The sequence below is a fragment of the Equus caballus genome, chromosome 4 (genome assembly GCF_041296265.1).
Source record: "Equus caballus isolate H_3958 breed thoroughbred chromosome 4, TB-T2T, whole genome shotgun sequence".
In the NCBI taxonomy this organism is placed as follows: Eukaryota; Metazoa; Chordata; class Mammalia; order Perissodactyla; family Equidae; genus Equus; species Equus caballus.
This window is the reverse complement of record NC_091687.1, coordinates 52,485,243-52,504,367: the sequence shown is the minus strand read 5'-3', so window position 1 is coordinate 52,504,367 and position 19,125 is coordinate 52,485,243. Positions and strand designations below refer to the sequence as shown.

Here is a 19,125-nt window from a genome sequence, read left to right as displayed (position 1 = left end):
TAGCCAGATTCACCAAGAAAAAAAGAGAAAAAGCTCAAATACATAAAATTAGAAATGAAAGAGGAGAAATTACAACAGATACTGCAGAAATTCAAAGGACTATAAGAGAATATTATGAAAAATTATATGCCCACCAATTGGATAACCTAGAAGTAATGTATAAATTCTTAGACTCACACAACCTCACAAAACTGAATCAAGAAGAAATAGAGAATCTGAATAGATCAATCACAAGTAAAAAGATTGAAACAGTAATCAAAAACCTCCCAAAAAACAGAAGTCCAGGACCAGATGGCTTCTCTGGAGAATTCTACCAAGCATTCAAAGAAGATTTAATACCTATCCTTCTGAAATTATTCCAAAAAATTGAAGAAGATGGAACGCTTCTTAACTCATTCTATGAGGCCAAGCTTACCCTGATATGAAAACCAGACAAGGACAACACAAAGAAGGAAAATTACAGGCCAATATCACTGATGAATATACATGCAAAAACCCTCATCATAATACTGTCAAACAGAATCCAGCAATACATTAAAAAGATCATACACCATGATCAAGTGGGATTTATTTCAGGGACACAGGGATGGTTCAACATCCACAAATCAATCACTGTGATACACCACATTAACAAAATAAGGAATAAGAATCATGTGATCAGCTCAATAGATGCAGGGAAAGGATCTGACAAGATCCAATAGCCATTTATGATGAAAATTCTCAGTTAAATTGGTATAGCAAGAAAGTATCTCAACATAATAAGCCATATGTGACAAACCCACAGCCAATATAATATCTAATGGTGAAAAATTGAAAGCCATCCCTCTGAGAACAGGAACAAGACAAGGGTGCCCATTCTAAGCCTCCTATTCAACATAGTACTGGAGGTTTTGACAAGAGCAATTAGGCAAGAAAAAGAAATAAAAGGAATCCAAACTGAAACTCTCACTATTTGCAGATGACATGATTATATAGAAAACCCTAAAGAATCCATTAGAAAACTATTAGAAATAATCAACAACTACAGAAAAGTTGCAGGGTACAAAATCAGCTTACAAAAGTCAGTTGCATATCTATATACTAACAATGAACTAGCTGAAACAAAAGTCAAGAATACAATCCTGTTTATAATGACAACAAAAAGAATAAAATATCTAGGAATAAATGTAACCAAAGAAGTGAAAGACCTATACACTGAAAACTATAAGACATTATTGAAAGAAATTGAAGAAGACATAAAGAAATGGAAGGATATTCCATGGTCATGGGTTGGAAGAATCAACATAGTTAAAATGTCCATAGTACCTAAAGCAATCTACAATTTCAATGCAATCTCAATCAGAATCGCAATGACATTCTTCACAGAAATAGAACAAAGAATCCTAAAATTTATATGGAATAACAAAAGACACCAAATAGCCAAAGCAATCCCGAGAGAAATGAACAAAGCTGGAGGCATCACAATCCCTGACTTCAAAATATTCTACAAAGCTATAGTAATCCAAACAGCATGGTACTGGCACAAAAACAGACACACATATCAATGGAACAGAATTGAAAGCCCAGAAATAAAACCACACATCCATGGACAGTTAATCTTTGACAAAGGAGCCAAGAACATACAATGGAGTAAGGAAAGTCTCTTCAATAAATGGTGTTGTGAAAACTAGACAGCCACATGATAAAGGATGAAAGTAGACCATTATCTTGCACCGTACAGAAAAATTAAATCAAAATGGATTGAAGACTTGAATGTAAGACCTGAAACCATAAAAGTCCTAGAAGAAAATACAGGCAGTACACTATTTGACATTGGTCTTAGCAATATCTTTTCGAATATCATGTCTACCCTGGCAAGGGAAACAAAAGAAAAAGTTAACAAATGGGACTATATCAGACTAAAAACCTTCTGCAAAGCAAAACAAACCATGAATAAAAGGAAAAGACAACCCACCAACTGGGAGAAAATATTTGCAAATCATTTATGTGACAAGCAGTTGATCTCCAAAATATTTAAAGAACTCACACAACTCAACAACAAAAAACCTAAGCAAAAAATGGACAGAGGATATGGACAGACATTTTTCCAAAGAAGATATACAGATGGCCAACAGGTACATGAAACAATGTTCAACATCACTAATTATTAGGGAAGTGCAAATCAAAACTACAATGAGATATCACCTTACATGAGTCAGAATGGCTATAATTACCAAGACAAAATACAACAAATGTTGGAGGATGTGGAGAAAAGGGAACCCTCATGCACTGCTGGTGGGAATGCAAACTGGGCAGCCACTATGGAAAACAGTATGGAGATTTCTCAAAAAGTTAAAAATAGAAATACACACTCCAGCTATCCCACTACAGGGTATTTATTCAAAGAACTTGAAATCAATGATCCAAAGAGATTTATGCACCCCTATATTCACTGCAGCATTATTCACTATAGCCAAGACATGGAAGCAACGCAAGTGTCCTTCTATGGATGAATGGATAAAGAAGATGTGGTATATATATACAACAGAATATTACTCAGCCACAGAAAAAGACAAAATTGTCCAATGAGCAACAACATGGATGCACCTGGAGGGTATGATGTTAAGCTAAATAATCCAGACACAGAAAGACAACTTCTGCATGATTTCAATAATATGTGGAAGATAACAAATACGTGGATGAAGAGAACAGATTAGTGGTTACCAGAGGGGAGGGTGTTGTGGGGTGGGCAAAAGGGGTAAAGTGGCACATATGTACAGTGATGAACAAAAATTGGACTACTAGTGGTGAGCACAATTAAGTGTCTTCAGAAATTGATAAATAATAATGTACAGCTGAAATTAAACAGTTATAAACCATTATATTCTCAATAAAATTACTGGAAAAAATTTATTTTATTGTGGAAAGAACACAATATGAGATTTGCTCTCTTAAATTTTTAAGTGTACAATATATGATTGTTACCTATAGGTAAAATATTCTTACACTTCAATGTTCCTACCCAGTTGCTGTTGTCTGTGGCTGTTTCTGTTCTTGGTAGACTGTGATTCCCTGTATTCCCCTGTCTCTTCAGTTTTCAGGGTAGTGTTTTACCCTGTGACTTCAGTTCTCTGAGGATTCTAAGTAGAGTTGTTGATTTTCAGTTTGCTCATCCTTTCTCTTGTTATGAGAATAGGATTGATGACTCCTAAGCTCTTTACGTGTTGAAGAGGAAGTCAAGAATTTTTTTATTTGTAAAGCACCAATGGCAAAAAATAAAATTATAAAAATGTCATAATTTAAAAAAAATTTACAAAAAGGAAGATTTCCTAATTCAACCTTCCAACACCTTCCCAGAGGTAACTCGGACAATGTTGAACTTTATTTGAGCACTTTGCTCCCAGAAAACAGTGGTGGTTACGATATCTCCACCACTACTTTATTTTCTAGAATCCTCCAACCTTTTGTGTTCCAGGAAATGGCTTACTGCAAAGAACCAACCTTCTCCACATGACTTATACTAAATTCACTGTTCACTCTTTTTTGTGACTCCCCTAAGACTTACAGATGATCCCCTTCCTTAGCTATAACAAGGCCAGACACAGACGGTCCAAATTCCCACTCTGTGCCTCACAAATGATTAGCAGAACTGTTTGTCCCCTAATACTAGCTAGACACAGAAATAAACATGTCGCATTCAGCTTACTGACTTGAGACTTCCACTGATTACAAAAACAATCCCAACTATATAATCACCTTATCTATTAACTGCTTATTCTTACTCATATATGTCCAAATCAAAACCACCCTGATGAGAAACTCTGATATTAGATCTTGGGTGCTCTTCCCAGAGAAACAGCCTGAACAAAATAATTTTCCTTATTTGTCTGGATTTTTGTCTTTGACACGCTTCTTAGCAAGTTTATACATATTTTCCCCTGCTTTATGAAACAGGGTTAAAGACTTTATCACTTTAACTTGTTATGAATATTTCAACCTTAAACTCTTACTGATAATTTCAAGACATAACAAAACTATTTGGCATTTAGTCATATTATCCCACGCCCAAAATAATCATCATATGTTATCAGTTGCAAAAAGCAAGTTATGATTCTAATGTCAATTTAGATAAGTCTGTGATATTATAGGAAACAAGTATTTTTCAAAACATAATTTTATTTTGATAGGTTTCATAGAAAATTATTATATTAATAAGGCTGTTTTTCAATATTTTTACATTTTTAGAGTTATCCTCAATCTTGTTTTATAATCCAAATCCTAATACCATATTGACACAGTCTGAAATAAATACAAAAACCCCAAAATTAAATATCCTAACTCTAATTACACATTCTTTCAAGATGCTTACAAATGATGCCTCTAGCAATCCTACGTTATGAGAAGCACAGACTTTGACAGTCAAATTCAATTATCTCCTATCTTTAGCAGTATACATTCTTCTAACCGGATGTTAAAATGGAAACTTTCTGTTTCAGTTTTGGCTGAGACTTCAAATTCCAAGAAGAAGACAATAGCTAGCAAGTGCTTCCACATTCCACACTGAGGTGATATACTGCCTATATAAGACTAGCAAAGGAAATAGCAAGGAAACAAAAATGAAAACTGTTTTTTTCAAGCCCTAGTTAAATATTCATCACAGAGTAAAAGTTTTGAGGTTGAAGAAGCTAAGAGAAATTTTTCTTTTTTTGGATAAAGTTGTTGAACTGCTATGGTAATTTTTTCCTTCCTCCACTCAAAGAGACAGAAAAGCAAAGGTGGTTACATTATCTTTTACTGAAGTCACACAGAGGGGGTTTAAACTAACCATTTGGAGACCTTTATATAGATGCTCTGGAGTAAAGGGAGAGCATGCAGGTGCCTGAGGGATCTCTGAGAGAGAAAGAGTGAAAGAAAAAGAGACAAGTGCGGTAGCCATCACACAAACCCCTGCAATAATACGTGAGTGTATATATTGATATATCCCAACCAAATATGTACACCTTCAGAAATCCAAGGCAGATGGAAGAATCTTGAATTGGGGGGCAAGGGACAAACAAAAAGATTTACCACCTGAGTAACTGGAAGTGCAGTAGAACACTCCATGAGAGAAAGAGTCAAATTTAAACATTTGCTAAAACAAGATCATGACAGTACTAGATAAGTAAAATCATTCCTTCCCCTACCTCTCTTTTCTTCCAGTTCCTCTCACCCTGGCGAGGATAGAAACATGGATTAGCAAGCTGCCTAGAGAGGGGTGGGGAGTGGGGGAATGGCAGGGTGGAGAGAGAAAGAAGCAGTGGTTGGCAAAACAGAGAAGATGAAGGCACGTTCCCTTTTTCACTGCAGGCTCCATACCTGAACAGGTATAACAAGGGAGGAGTGGAGAGAGGAGACCATTGATTCTAAATGAAATTGGGTTTTGACAATTACATGGGTCTGGACATTTTAACTACTGAAGTAAAACCAGACAAAGACATGAGGGCTACCTTAGATGTCACCAAAGAAGAGGAAATAACTAGTCTCATGGAAAACTTTTGAACAGGCAAAGGGGAAACAGAACACAATTGTTTTCTGCTTGTACCATATGGAGACATTCTTCGGTGGAAAGTTACAGGAAATTGCTCAAGTTTAGCACCATCCAAAATCAGGGTCCATTTTAACCATAAACCCTTTAGGAACATATCCATTAACTTGAAGACCTATTTTAAGTCTCACAACTTCTAAAACACCTCCTGTAACTGTCCCAGGTCTCAATGATCATCAAATTCTTGGAATTCTTATGACACAGATTTCTTCTACCTTCTACTTTGAACTTAGTATAAAATATCTTGTGTTGATTTTACCACTTTAATGAGATATAGTTGACCCACAATATCTAGTGTTTAATATCTATCTATATCTACATCTATGTATCTGTGGATCCATCATCACAATCAAGATAATAAATTTATCCATCAGTCTCAAATGTTTTCTCATCAGCCTTTGTAATTCTTCCCTCTCACTACTCTGTACTATCCCTCATCCCCAGGCAACTAATAATTTACTTTCTGTCATTATAGGTTAGTTTGCATTTTCTGGGGTTTATATTAATGGAACATACAGTTATACACCACTTAACAACGAGGATATGTTCTGAGAAATGCTTCCTTAGGTGATTTCATCATTAGGCAAAAATCATAGAGTGTACTTACGAGAGAGAGAGAGCGAGTGAGCGAGCGAGTGAGTGAGAGTGCCAGCTGAAGACCCAATGGCATAAATTCCAGTTCAGGTCTGAAGACCTGAGCACCAGGAGCATGAGATCAATGTCCCAGCCCAAACTGTCAGGCAGAGAGTGAATTCAAACTTCCTCCACCTTTCTGTTCCATTCAAGCCCTCGATGAATTGGATGATACCCACCCACATTAGGTAGAGCCATCTGCTGTACTCAGTCCACCAATTTAAATACTAACCTCTTTCAGAAACACCCTAACAAACACACCCAGAAATAATGTTTAATCAGCTATCTGGGCGTCCCAGTCCCATGGCTCTGTCAACTTGACACATAAAATAAATCATCACAGGAATCATTCACTATGAATCTCTTTTTATCTGGCATCTTAACACTTGACATAATTATTTTGATATTCATCCGTGTTGCAGAGTAGAATTCCATTGCATGGATCTTCTACAATTCGTTCATTCACCTTTTGATGCCCATCTGCATTGTTTTCAAGTTACTTCTATGAATAAAGCAGCTGCAAACATTTGTATATAATCTTCACATGGACATTTGCTTTTATTTCTCTTAGATAAATGTCTAGTTGTTAAATGGCTGGATCACAACGTAAGTATATGTTTAACTTTCTAGAAACTTCCAGTTTTATCAAGTGGTTACACAATTTTTACACTCCCATCTGCACTACATGAGAGTTCTAGTTATTCCACTTTTTCACCAATACTTGTTATTATCTTACGTTTTAATTTTACTCATTCTATGGGTATACAGTGGTACCTCATTGTAGTGTTAATTTGAATTTCCTTAATGACTCATAATGTTGAGTACCTTTTCATGTGCTCATTTGCCCTCAATTACAGAGTTACAGCTAATAACCCAAAAAGGATATAAAGTCGAATCATAAAAATACTCAACCTGAAAGAAGGCAATCAAAGAAAAAGAGAAAAAAATGGGACAATTAGAAAACACATAACAAGGAGGTGGTTTAATTAATAATATCAATTATGACATACAATATAAATAGACTAAACACTCCAATTAAAACACAGAAACTGCTAGATTGGATAAAATAGCAAGATACAACTATAATGAGTGAAAATTAATGGAATGGGAGAAGATTCCATACTAACATTAGTGAAAACAATGCTAAAATGACTGCAGTAATTTCAGACATAATGAATTTCAGAACTAAGAATATTAAAAGAAATAAAGAGGGTCATTTTATAATGACAAAGGCAGCTCACTCATCCAGAGAATATAACAGTCCTAAATGTGGGTGCACCAAATAACAGAGCTTGAAAATAGATGAAGAACAAACTGATGATACTGTAAGATAAAATATAGGCAAAGCTACACATGTAGGACCAGACTGCATCCTTCTCTCAATGATTGATAGAACAAATAGATAATATCTTTAAGGATATAGAAAACATGAATGAAACTACCAACTAACGTGAACTAATTGATATTTATGGAACACTCCATTCAACAACAGAATACACACTCATTTCAAGTGCACATAGAACATTTACCAAGAAAAGCTATATTTTGGACCATAAAAGACGGCTCAATTGGGAAGGTCTCAAATTATACAAAGTATGTTCTCTGACCAAAATGGAATTAAATTAGTAACCAATAACAGTAAAATATTATGAAAATCCCTAAATATTTGGAAACTATAGGACAAAGTTTTAAATAATTCATGGGTTAAAGAACACATCAAAAAAGAAATTAGAAAGCATTCTGAACTGAATAAAAATGAAAACATATGAAAAACTTTGAGATGCGCTAAAACTGTACTTAGAAATAAAATTATAGCACTAAATATCTATGTTAAAAAAGAAGAAAATTATCAAATCAGTAGTCTAATCTTTTAGGTTGAGAAACTAGCAAAATCTGAGAAATTAATCCCTAAAGAAACAGAAGAAATGAAATAATAAATATGAAAAGTAGAAATAATTGAAAACAGAAAAACAATATGACAAAATAAAAGTGACAGCTGGTTTTTTGAGAAGATCAATAAAATTGATAAACCTCTAACCAGATTGATAAGACAGAAGACATAAATTACCAAATTAGGAATGAGAGAGGTGATATCACTACAAATTTTATATACATTCAAAGGATAATAAGGGAATATAATGAATTTTATGCAAATAAATTTGGATGAAATGGAAAACTTCCTTGAAAGACACAAACCAACGAAACTTCCTCAGAAAGTAACAGGTCCTTTGAACAGCCCTAAATGTATTAAAGAAATTGAATTATTAGTTAAAACCTTCCCATAAAGAAAAACCTAGGATAAGCTAGTTTCACTGGAAAATTCTACCAAACATTTAAGGAGAGAATAATACTAACTCTACAAAAAACTCTTCAAGAATATTGAAGAGGAAGGAACACTTCCCTACTCCATGAGGCCATTATGACCCTGATGCCAAAACCAGATAAAAACATTACAAGAAAAGAAAATTAGAGATGAATATTCTTTATGAACATAGATGTAAAACTTCCTAACAAAATTTTAGCAAATCAAATCTAACAATATGTAAAAAAAATACATCAGGACCAAATGGGGTTTACCTCACTTGTTTAAGATTTGAAAATTAACCAATGTAATTCTCCTTATTAACAGCTGAAAAAGGTAAAACCATGTGATATCTGAATAGCTGCAGAAAAAGTATTCGACAAAATACCCCATCCATTCTTGATAAAAACTCTCAGCAAACTAAGAATAAAGTGAGCTTCAAACTATAAGGAGATAATGAGTTTGTTTACTACTGGACTGGAAAAGCCCTTTATCTCTGGGGATGACTTTTGGAACAGATAAAGGCAGTGGAGGTTAGTATGTGCTGTTTAAGGTCTGCAACCCCACTAAGGACCCTCATGGTCAGTTTCTTTACTTATGCTTGCAGCTGGCCTAACCACTTTGACAAGCCTGCTTGACCAATTAAATGGCCAATGAAAGCTTCTCAGGGAACTCTCCTGGCCAAAATTCCTTGCACAGATCAGCCGGTCAAGTTGGAGACACAGCTTGGTACGTGTGTGGTACACGTGTATGAAAAGTGGCCCTGGGGAACTCCCTTGTGGAATGTCTCTCAGACACCTGCTGCTTGCCTGTATTCACTTTCTCTTTCTGTACCTTATCCTTTGCCTCTAAATAATTGTCTCACATGTGTGTGCTCGGTGGAGTCTGGTGAATGCTTTGAAACATCCATAAAAATACACAGAAAACTAAGAGCTTCTAATTAGTGGTGAAAGACTGAATGCTTTTTCTCTAAAATTAGGAACAAAATGATACATTCTCTTTATTTCTATTCACTATTATACTGGAGATTGTAGGCTGTGCATTCAGGTAGAAAAAGAAACAAAAGTCAATTGTCTGTAGAAAATCCTGAAAAATCTACAAAGAAAGCTACCAGAACTAGTAAATGAGTTTAACAAGATTACAAGGATACCAGGTCAATTTACAAAATTTATTATATTAGCAGTGAACAATTGGAAATTGGAATTATGAAAATAATGCCACTTACAATATCAAATATATGAAATATTTAGGTATAAATTTGACAGAAGAGGTGTAAGACCTATACATTGAAAATTAAAAAACATACCTGGGATAAAATAAAGATCTGAATAGATGGAGAAATATCTTGCATTTATACTTTGGATGACTCAATATTGTTAAGATATCAATTCTATGCAAATTCATCTTTAAAGTCAGTGCAATCCCGATCAAGATCCCAGTAGACTTTATTTTAGAAATTAACAATTTGTTTCTAAAATTTATACGGAAATACAAAACATTTGCTTTTCAAAAGACACTGTTACAAAAGCAAAAAGGCAAGCAAAGGACTCAGGGGAAAATTTGCAAGAAATATATCTGAGAAAGAACTTGTACCGTGAATATATAAAGATTTCTCTAATTCAATAATTAGAAGATAACACAATTTAAAAATGGGCAAAAGATTTTACAGACACATTTGTTTTGATTTTTATCTTTTTATGTGGGTAAGCCCTGCATAGCTCACATTTCCTTAAGCTACCAGCACCAGCCACAGCTAATAAAGATATTTTACATATGTCCAAACCTATAGAGAAGGATTTAAATGAAATCTGCCATAAAATTTATATTTTCTACTACAGTCTTTATGAAAGTTTTCAATGGAATAAACTAATGTAATATTCAGACTACTGAATACAGCAGTTCAGCAATGCTATAACACTCTTCCTGTTCAATTTTGATGTCTTTTTTGTTTGGTAGTCTAGACATAGCCTGTGTTCCTTAGACATGTTTATAAACGGATTGGAAAGGTGGTCTAAATAAAGGCATTACTGAAATACAAAGCATCTTTTTGTTATACATTGTTGTTATTAAGAAAAGACTCCAAAAGAGGGCTTCTGGCAATGAGTCATACATTCTGACAGATGTTTTCTACAGATGAGAGTTCAACTCCACCTCTCCCAAAAATGTAGCTTTTAGAAGGAGAGGTCTTTCTTTCAGAGCCCTTGGGAAATAAGTTGTAGTGTAGACTGTGTTTCTTAAAACCACTCCTATCGTTGTTTGAAATCCAATGGCAAAGGTCTTTTCTGGTAAATAAACGATTTTGAAACTTTAAAACTTTCAACATATTTTGCTCCTTGATTTAAAACTACAGCCTTGCAAGAGACCTTGAAAAATAAAGGAATGCAGTAGGAACACTAAAAAAGCTAATTTTACCTCATGAATGTGAAATTGAGTGTGAAGACAAGGATTCTTTGTGTCGTAAAATATGGTAGAGGCTTAAGAAAGTACCTGATCCAATCTCCTTTTTTCATAGATAAGGAAATTGAGGCCCAGAGTGAGTAGTTGTAAGGAGCCAGGAGTGGAAACCAACAAGCCACCTTCTACTTCTAGTTCAGTGTTCTTCCCATTATGCCTTCCAGAATGACAGGAGGAAATAATCTCTGACAACATAATTACGACCACTTAGAAAGGTCAAATAAATTGCCTGACCTCATATAGCCAGTAAGTGGCAATGCTGGGATAAGAATCTAGATATTTAAGTCCCCAAAGTCCATGTTTTATACTACACCACTATATTCTTTATGTATTGTTACAAAAACAATTAAAATATATTTTGTTAAAATATGAGTTTCATGAAACTTTCTGGCTTAGCTTATCATTGTCTTCTTTAGTATATCATAAGTACATAATAAATATTGAATATTCACCAATTCACACATATTGATTTTAATATACATAATGTTTAACCTGAATGTATACCAACTATGCACTTAGAAGACAATGGACATTTGTGCTGGTTATAATTTTCTGACAGCAAGAACTTATCTCTTCTGAAACTCTTAGAGATGACTTTTTCATGACCCAAGATGCTCTGGAGTGGTAAAGGAAGTTTCTTGCTAATCTAATTTACTCATGAGAAAAAAAATAATAAAAGAATGGTATAGATTTTTATTAATACATGGGTATAGACATATTTGACTCTATCCACTGATTTCATTTTCCTAGAGGAATTAAGAGAGATTGGGCTGAAAGAAAGGTAAGAAAATGAGTGAAGAAAAGTTTCCCTTGTATAAATACCTTTATCTTGATTCCTTTAGTAATTTGGGATTTGCTTCTTGAGCATCTCTCTCCAGCTATAATTTCTCATTTTCTATTTTTCTTTCAACTCCTCAGTTCTCATCTTCTAAAACATATTCACCGAAATCTCATTATTGCCTGTAAATCTAGTCCTAAACTGCCATTATATAATCACTATTATATTGATACTCAATATGAAGTTGTGAAGCAATATTTTGTAGGGAGGTATAGTACACTTGTTTATACATGCCCCTCATAAATATGCTACAAATCAGCTGTGCATTAAAAATATAGCACACGAAGACCTGTACAAAACATAGTACTTCAGGCAAGCCATAATCTCACTTTTTTTATTCTTTGTAAATACTTCAATGATTAAGAGCAGACAGAAGGCTGATACATTTTATATTTTTAAAGTCTAGCATGTGGGGTTGTAGTTTGTTGTAACCATATGTGCATTTAGATAAACGAAGTCTATTTCTCCATGTAGTCCTTGCTAAATGTACAATCCAAAAGAGAAAATCAATTGTGGTACTTTAATATATTTTTAATCATTCCAAGTACAATTGTTGAAAAAATATTCAAACAGAAGAATAAATCTAATTAATCTTAATAAATTACACTAAAGATGTCAGTAACATATTAATAAAGAGTAGCTCTTACATATAATACTTAGTAAAATATGGGAAATAAAACTTAGTAAATAATGTCCAAAATGATTTAGTAAATAAAAAAATAAGTAAAGGAAATGAAGGTGCAAATTAATGTGAGAAGAAATAGAAATAGTCAGCAAACATAAAAAACATCCTCAACTTCATTACTTTAATATAATCACGTGCCACATAATGACATTTGGGTCAATGATGGACTGCATATATGGCAATGGTCCCATAAAATTAGTACCATGTAGCCTTAGTGTATAGTTGGCTATAACATCTAGCTTGTGTAAGTACATTCTATGATTTTTGTACAATGACAAAATTGACTAACAATGCATCCCTGTCATTAATCAATGCATGGCTGTAATTAAAATAATGTTATACTTTCTACCTAGCTATTTAATTAAATTAAAAAATTGATAGCATTCACTGCTGGCAAGGATGTGGTAAAAAGGGCACTCATAAGTATTTAGCCTGAGTAAATATGGGTTTGAAGAGTAACCTGGGAATATGTATGTAATTTTAAAATTTGTCTACTCCTTGCCCCAATAATTCAACTTCTAAGAAATTATTCTTCAGTCATACTAACCTAACTATGATAGCACACACATGCACACACACATACACATTCACACCCTCATGCAGAGCAATATCCATTGCAAACATTACTTGCAGTTTCAACGTAAGTAAACAATAAAATGAGAGAAAAATTAGAGTATATCCATTCAAAGATTACTGTAAAACTGTTAAATGGAATGAGGTACTGACCTGTAACAATACCCATGATAATTTACTAAGTGGATAAAAAAAATGTATTTAGCATGATTATAGTTTTGTAAACAAAGAAACCATTTAATGAATATAATAAATGTATCAGAAGGTATGTGTATTTATGTACAAATATATGGAAATCAGAAAAATATATTTAGCAAATTTAGTAGCGGTTACTTCTGAGTGATGGAATTGACCGAACATGAGAATGACTTTCACTGTGTAAAACAGAAAGAAAATTTTTGAGGTTATTGGTGATTTCCATTTTTCATGAATATAAGTTTAAAAAGTAAGAGAAAGGAAAGATGATGGCATACTGGCTATTAACCTATTGATTTATAGCAATATATTATATTTGATCTATTAAATAAAATCAAAGCATTCAGCATATATGGAGGAACCAAAGAAAATAAGTATTTGGACGATGGCCCAGGTAGAATTAGCCCCACTGGAAATAGCTGGTCTATGGAAACTATGATGATATTCCTTTGAAAATCAAGCTTACCTAGGGACAGTTATCAAGTTGATATATTGGATGGTAGGCAAAATACGGCACCATGAGAATTAGGCACATCAGTCAGTAAGCAAAGATCCAAATATATATAAAATTGGCACCAAAGAGCTACTGCTAGTTAGAAACTTCAACCACTAGGTTAAGTTATAGGTCTCCACAACTTTGGAGCCATGTGGGAAACAAGACAAGATATCAGGGCATAAAACAGTGTACTTTCAAGCTACTGAAATATGGATAAGGGATGAGAAGACAAACCAAAAACAGGATCACAGTAAGACCAGCTAAAATATGAATTTGAGGTTGAGATGCTGAGCTACAGCCTCAGATTTGTCTAGAACAGAATGGGAAGACAATTCACTTGAATAAGAAAAGATCTATCTCACATTTTCACTCACAATTTGATTATACTACCAGTATAAATTATTTTTCTTTCCCTCATCAAAAAATGGACTCTTTCCAATTTTCCTATTACTACCAATGGCACCATGATCTTTTAGCCCACTAGACTCAAAATTTAGAATTGTCTGTACTTTGTCTCTTATACCAACTTCCACAAATCTTGACAACCATAAGCTAAGGCCACTTACGTTTATGTCTTTCTAATTACTGAAATAGTCTTCTGACATATCTTCCTTTTACTGATCAACCATCCACCAAAGTGTCAAGAGAATCTTTTTCAAATTAAGTCTTTTTACAAAGTCTCTACTCTTCCCAAGAACACCAGCTGGGATAAAAATGTTGTCTCTCAGACAGCCACTCTCCGACCCTCCCTTCTCAGATGGTTTGCATTGCCTCTAGCCTGGATAATTTTCCACTTCTTTAACTCCAGAAATTGAGGAAAGTTTTCCTCTAAGTATAATAAAGCAGAGCAGTTAAGACCACAGACTCTAAAACATGACTCAATTGGTTTTGCAATCTGCATCTACCACACTGCAGCCGTGTGACTTTAGACATGTGATTTAATCACGCTAAGCCTAGGTATACTTATCCATAAAACAGGCGTAATAATATTTCATAAAATTTTTATTTTGTAAAACTGTTAGAAGTCAATGTTATCTTTCATAAAACGCTTGTTATTGTTTGAGCAGAGAGGCTGGCACATAAATATTATCAGTCATTATCATCATCATTCCTAGAAATGACAGAATTTTCTTTTTTTAGTTTCTTACCAGTGTATGCATGAAACCTTGTAAAAGCATACAAAATTTTTTTATGTCAAGAATATTATGTATACTATATAAGTAACTTACTGATATGTAGTACCAGTAACTTTCAAAACGCTGTCATCCAAGTTCTCCTTGCTTTTCCTCCATCACATAAGCCTGTAGTTCTTTCCAGAAGTCTGATCCTTTTGGTGAAAAGCCTTCCTTGTTAACGTGACAATCCAAGACTAAATCTCTTTTTCACCAAAAGAAAATCGAAGTGCAAATTAATTTAGATATCTATGTTCTGAAACTCTTTATTCGTCTTCTTAAAGACAGTGTTATTTACTGAACCAAAACTAGCTAACGAAAAACGAGTATTTCGGACGGATACAAGGGAGTCTCTCGAACTAATTCGAACAAAAGGTAGCCAGGGCTCCCAGGAACCAAAAAGTCATCAGGACCAGAGGTGGCTCCTTCAGGTCCTAGCCCTTGAGGCTGTGCTGAACTGCGTACGAAGTGCCAAGGGTCCAGGCAGGCGCTGCCCCCTGCAGCTCCCTCTGCCGAGGCCCGCGCTCGATGAGGTTCCCAGGGGCCAGAGTCCCCAACAACCTGCGGCCTGAGGGTTGTCCTGTCTCTGCCAGCAAGTGGGCACGCGGAGCCTCGCTCTGGCGAGAGAAATGGGGGCGTGTCAAGCGGTCTCCAGTCAGCAGTGTGCGGCCGGCTCCCTGCACATGCTCGGCGGGCTGCGAGGAGCTGGGAGACTACCCATGGGCATCGACGGTGGCAGGCTGCTGCACCTGAGATGCACATCACCTGGGCTGCCGTTGGACATGGGGTCGGCGTCCCCATTCAGAGGGTCTGGACGCCCCTGAACAAGTGGGAAGGGGACGTCGGCGGGGGCCGCAGCGCCGCTGACGGGAGTCTGCGGCCGGCCGGCCCAGGGGGCGACTCCGTCAGCTCCTGGCCATCGAGGCCGACCCGCGAGGGCGCTGTCCGGGCTGCGGTAGGCGGCGCCTGAGGGGGGGCCGCGGGCGGCCGGGATCCTGCGCTCCGTCCCGAGGCCGGTCGGGGCTTGCGCCCCAGCAGTCCGCACGCCAGGTGGAAGTGCTTGTGAGGTCGGGCTCCGCCCTTGCGCCCCAGCAGGCCTCGCGTCAGGTGGAAGTGCTCGCGAGGTTTCCCAGGGCCACGCGGTAGCCGTGCAGGGGCGGGGTGGGGTTTACGACGGTGGCCGGGGCTGGGGAGCCGTGACAACTTGCTGGGCGCCAGGTAGGCCTGGAGGCCGTGAACTCGTGGTGGTCCGCCCGGGCTGGTAGGCCCAGCTAGGGCATGGGCACGGGACCGACACGGCGCCGAGCGCAGTACTGGGCCTTCTTGCTCACGTGAGTCCCCGGAGCCTCCTTGGCCTCGCGGTTGGGCAAGCGCTCCGGCTGCTTCGCCTCTGGGCCGGCCGACCGACAAGGTTTCCCTGCTGATTGATTCTCTCTTCTCTGTCTGTCACTCCTTCTGAGGTAAACTCATTAAGCCAAATAACTCCGTACATTTTATTTGCAACCAGATTCCTCACTTCAGCAGCTTACACATTGCTGAAGTTGGCCACCAGCCCTCAGAATATATAACCTTAGGGTTTCAGTGTCCCAAACCCTGTGAATATCTCTGACACCGTTAGAAAGATTGATTGGAAGAAAATTAGATTGGCCATTGGCCAACCAGTAAACTGATTAGCTTTAAATCGAATATCTATTCTTGTCCAATCAGTAATGGCCAGAAGGAGAGGCCTCTAGACCCGCTGTCAGTCAACAGATAACTGTGGGCCAGAGCTAACTTCTCTGAACAGGAGGCACAGAAAAGACAGGTGAATTGACTGCCACATTAGCTGCAATCTCCTTTCCCTAAACCCCCACCAACACCAAAATTAATCTCTCAAGAGACTCGACTCTTTGACCCCATGCTTCAGCCTCCATAGGGAAGGAGGATCTTTCCAAAGCCAAGTGTGAATAGGATTCCAGTACATTCCAGTATATTCTTTCCAAGACAAAGTCAGACATTGATGGTAAGGGATCTAGTGATTCCTTCTCTTCCTGTTGGTCCTCAAAGGTATTATTGACCACCCACATTCCCAAAATAAAACGGAAGGAAAGAACAGTCTCTTCAAATGCATCATTCTTTCCACATTTGAGTAGTCAGTATATATTAAGCATGCAGTATCCCCTGTCCTGGAAGTTGTGTGGAGAAATGATGTGCGAATCAAATGAAAGGTCAGGCCATTCTAGTGTTCCACCTGAAAAAGTCAAGAGTGGAGATGGCCAGGTCTAGCTACACGTTAAGTCTGATGGGAGGTTTTAAAACTACTGTTGCCTAAGATCCACCCCTGACCAATTTAATCAGAATCTTTGGTTATGGGTTCACACATTGGTATTTTTTTTAAAGTTACCGTGGTGATTCTCATGTGTAGCCAGGTTTGAGAAGCATAGGCTAGTCCTTAGGGAAATAAAAGTTATTAAGAACACATGGGAAGCAGATTCTAGCCAGCTGACAGTATTTCTCCAAACTTAACAAAAAGACAAACCTGGAGGAGTCAGGAAACCCCAAGAATTCAAGAAATCATGGAAAAAAGGGCTAAGTGGGCAGACTAGTTGCTTCACAGGGAGGTCTGTCACTCAATCATAGTTCCCAAAGCTGTGTTCTCCACCTCAGGCATGAGGCAGAGGCCACTAAATTCAAATTGCACTGTTCTAGATTATACACTTTTGTTTAAATACGAAGAAAGAAGCATGGCATATTATTCTTACTGGGACATTGTACGTAGCTAGGATTTACTCATACAGTAATGCTATTGATACTAAGACTTTTCAGGGACTGCTATCAAGATATAAGAAGGGGAAGGGACACTGAATGATACTTGTCATCTGGTAGGTTATAGTACCATTTTTTCAAAGAGTGGCCTTAGACAAATCTCCTAATCAAACTACTTCTCAATTTCCTTGTTTCTAAAGTTCCAAGTTTGTAAAGTTTTTGAGTTGATCTATTTGTTTATTCAATCATCCATTCATTTATTCAGTGAACTTATATTGATCAACTGTCTCTAAGCAGGCATTGTCCAGTGCTGGGATTACTAAATGAATCAAGCATGCCTTCTGCGTTTAAAATCTTATCGACTAGTGAATTGCAGATAGATGGTTACAGTAGAATATGAGTAGGGAACCTGGGGAGATGAATTGAGGAGTTCAAGAGGTCAGGAAAGATTTCTCATAGGAGTGCCACTATACTAGGTATTAAAAAGTGAATGAGGGTGTCCTAAACATGAGATTACGGAATAGGAGTAGGGGAGTGAGTGAGAGAAGGGGAGCAAGGGCTTTAAAATAACTGTCAGTAATTCAGTGTGGCTGAATTGCATATTTGAGATAAAGAAATGGGGAGATGGACTCTCATCATGAGGGACTGTTGTTGAGGACCAGTGTGTATTTTTATGCAGTGATGGTGGGATAATCACATTAGAAAGATCAATCTGATAACTGTGGAAAGGATGAATTGAAGAATGGTGAGATGAGCTGAGGCACTCAGGGAGGGAAACAGTAGTCCAGAAGAGAAGTTATGATGGCCTGAACTAAGAGCCTTTCTGGTAGTAAAGTTCTAATTCTGTGTTAGAGAGAGAGAGAAAGAATGAAAAATTGAACTCATAACCTCAAAAAATAATACCTAAAAAGTGTTTCATAATGGCATTTTCACAGTACAAATAATATACACATCTATGAATATTTAGAACTTTGAGGCCAAGTTTTCATTATCTTCTAATTTCCAGTTAACAAGATTATATTAATGTGAGAATGAATAAACCTATAGGGATTTTGACTTATAGTACTTGGTTTGAAGATACCTACATATTTCTAAACAGTTCTATACATCTTTACTTATCTCATCTCTAACATAGCCCTGGGGATTTTCGGAAAAATAGCATGTAATGTCAACTCTGTACTTAAACTGTAAGAATCAAACCCTTGGGAACTATCAAGTTATCAGTCTTCACTACTGAAAACATAACATGGTTTAAGTAGAGCTACTCTAAATGGTTCAGATTACATTTAGGTAATATTTTGAGTGAGATGAAGACAGAGAGATTTTCACCCAAACTACCGGTTTAAATTGCCTACATTTGCGTCCCAGATTGTTTTTTTTGAAGTCAACCGAGTATATAAAAAGCTTCCTTTCCAAAAAGGAAAAGACGTTTATATTGCTGAGATCTGGACTAGTGCAAATTGAATAGT

The 19,125-nt window shown here is 36.6% G+C and overlaps 1 protein-coding gene across 1 annotated transcript in view; it reads right to left on the bottom strand.

The window, feature by feature from the left end:
• The window catches only part of LOC138923694 (collagen alpha-1(I) chain-like), a 221,156-nt gene extending 204,753 nt beyond the window's left edge, over positions 1-16,403 (bottom strand). Inside the window, exons 1-2 of the mRNA XM_070264300.1 lie at positions 16,243-16,403; positions 14,969-16,008 (exon numbers count right to left, since the gene is read on the bottom strand). Coding sequence (XP_070120401.1) covers positions 15,567-16,008; positions 16,243-16,403 — 603 coding nt within the window. The 3' untranslated portion in view covers positions 14,969-15,566. The remainder of the gene's footprint in view (positions 1-14,968; positions 16,009-16,242) is intronic.
• Positions 16,404-19,125: the final 2,722 nt, after the last annotated feature.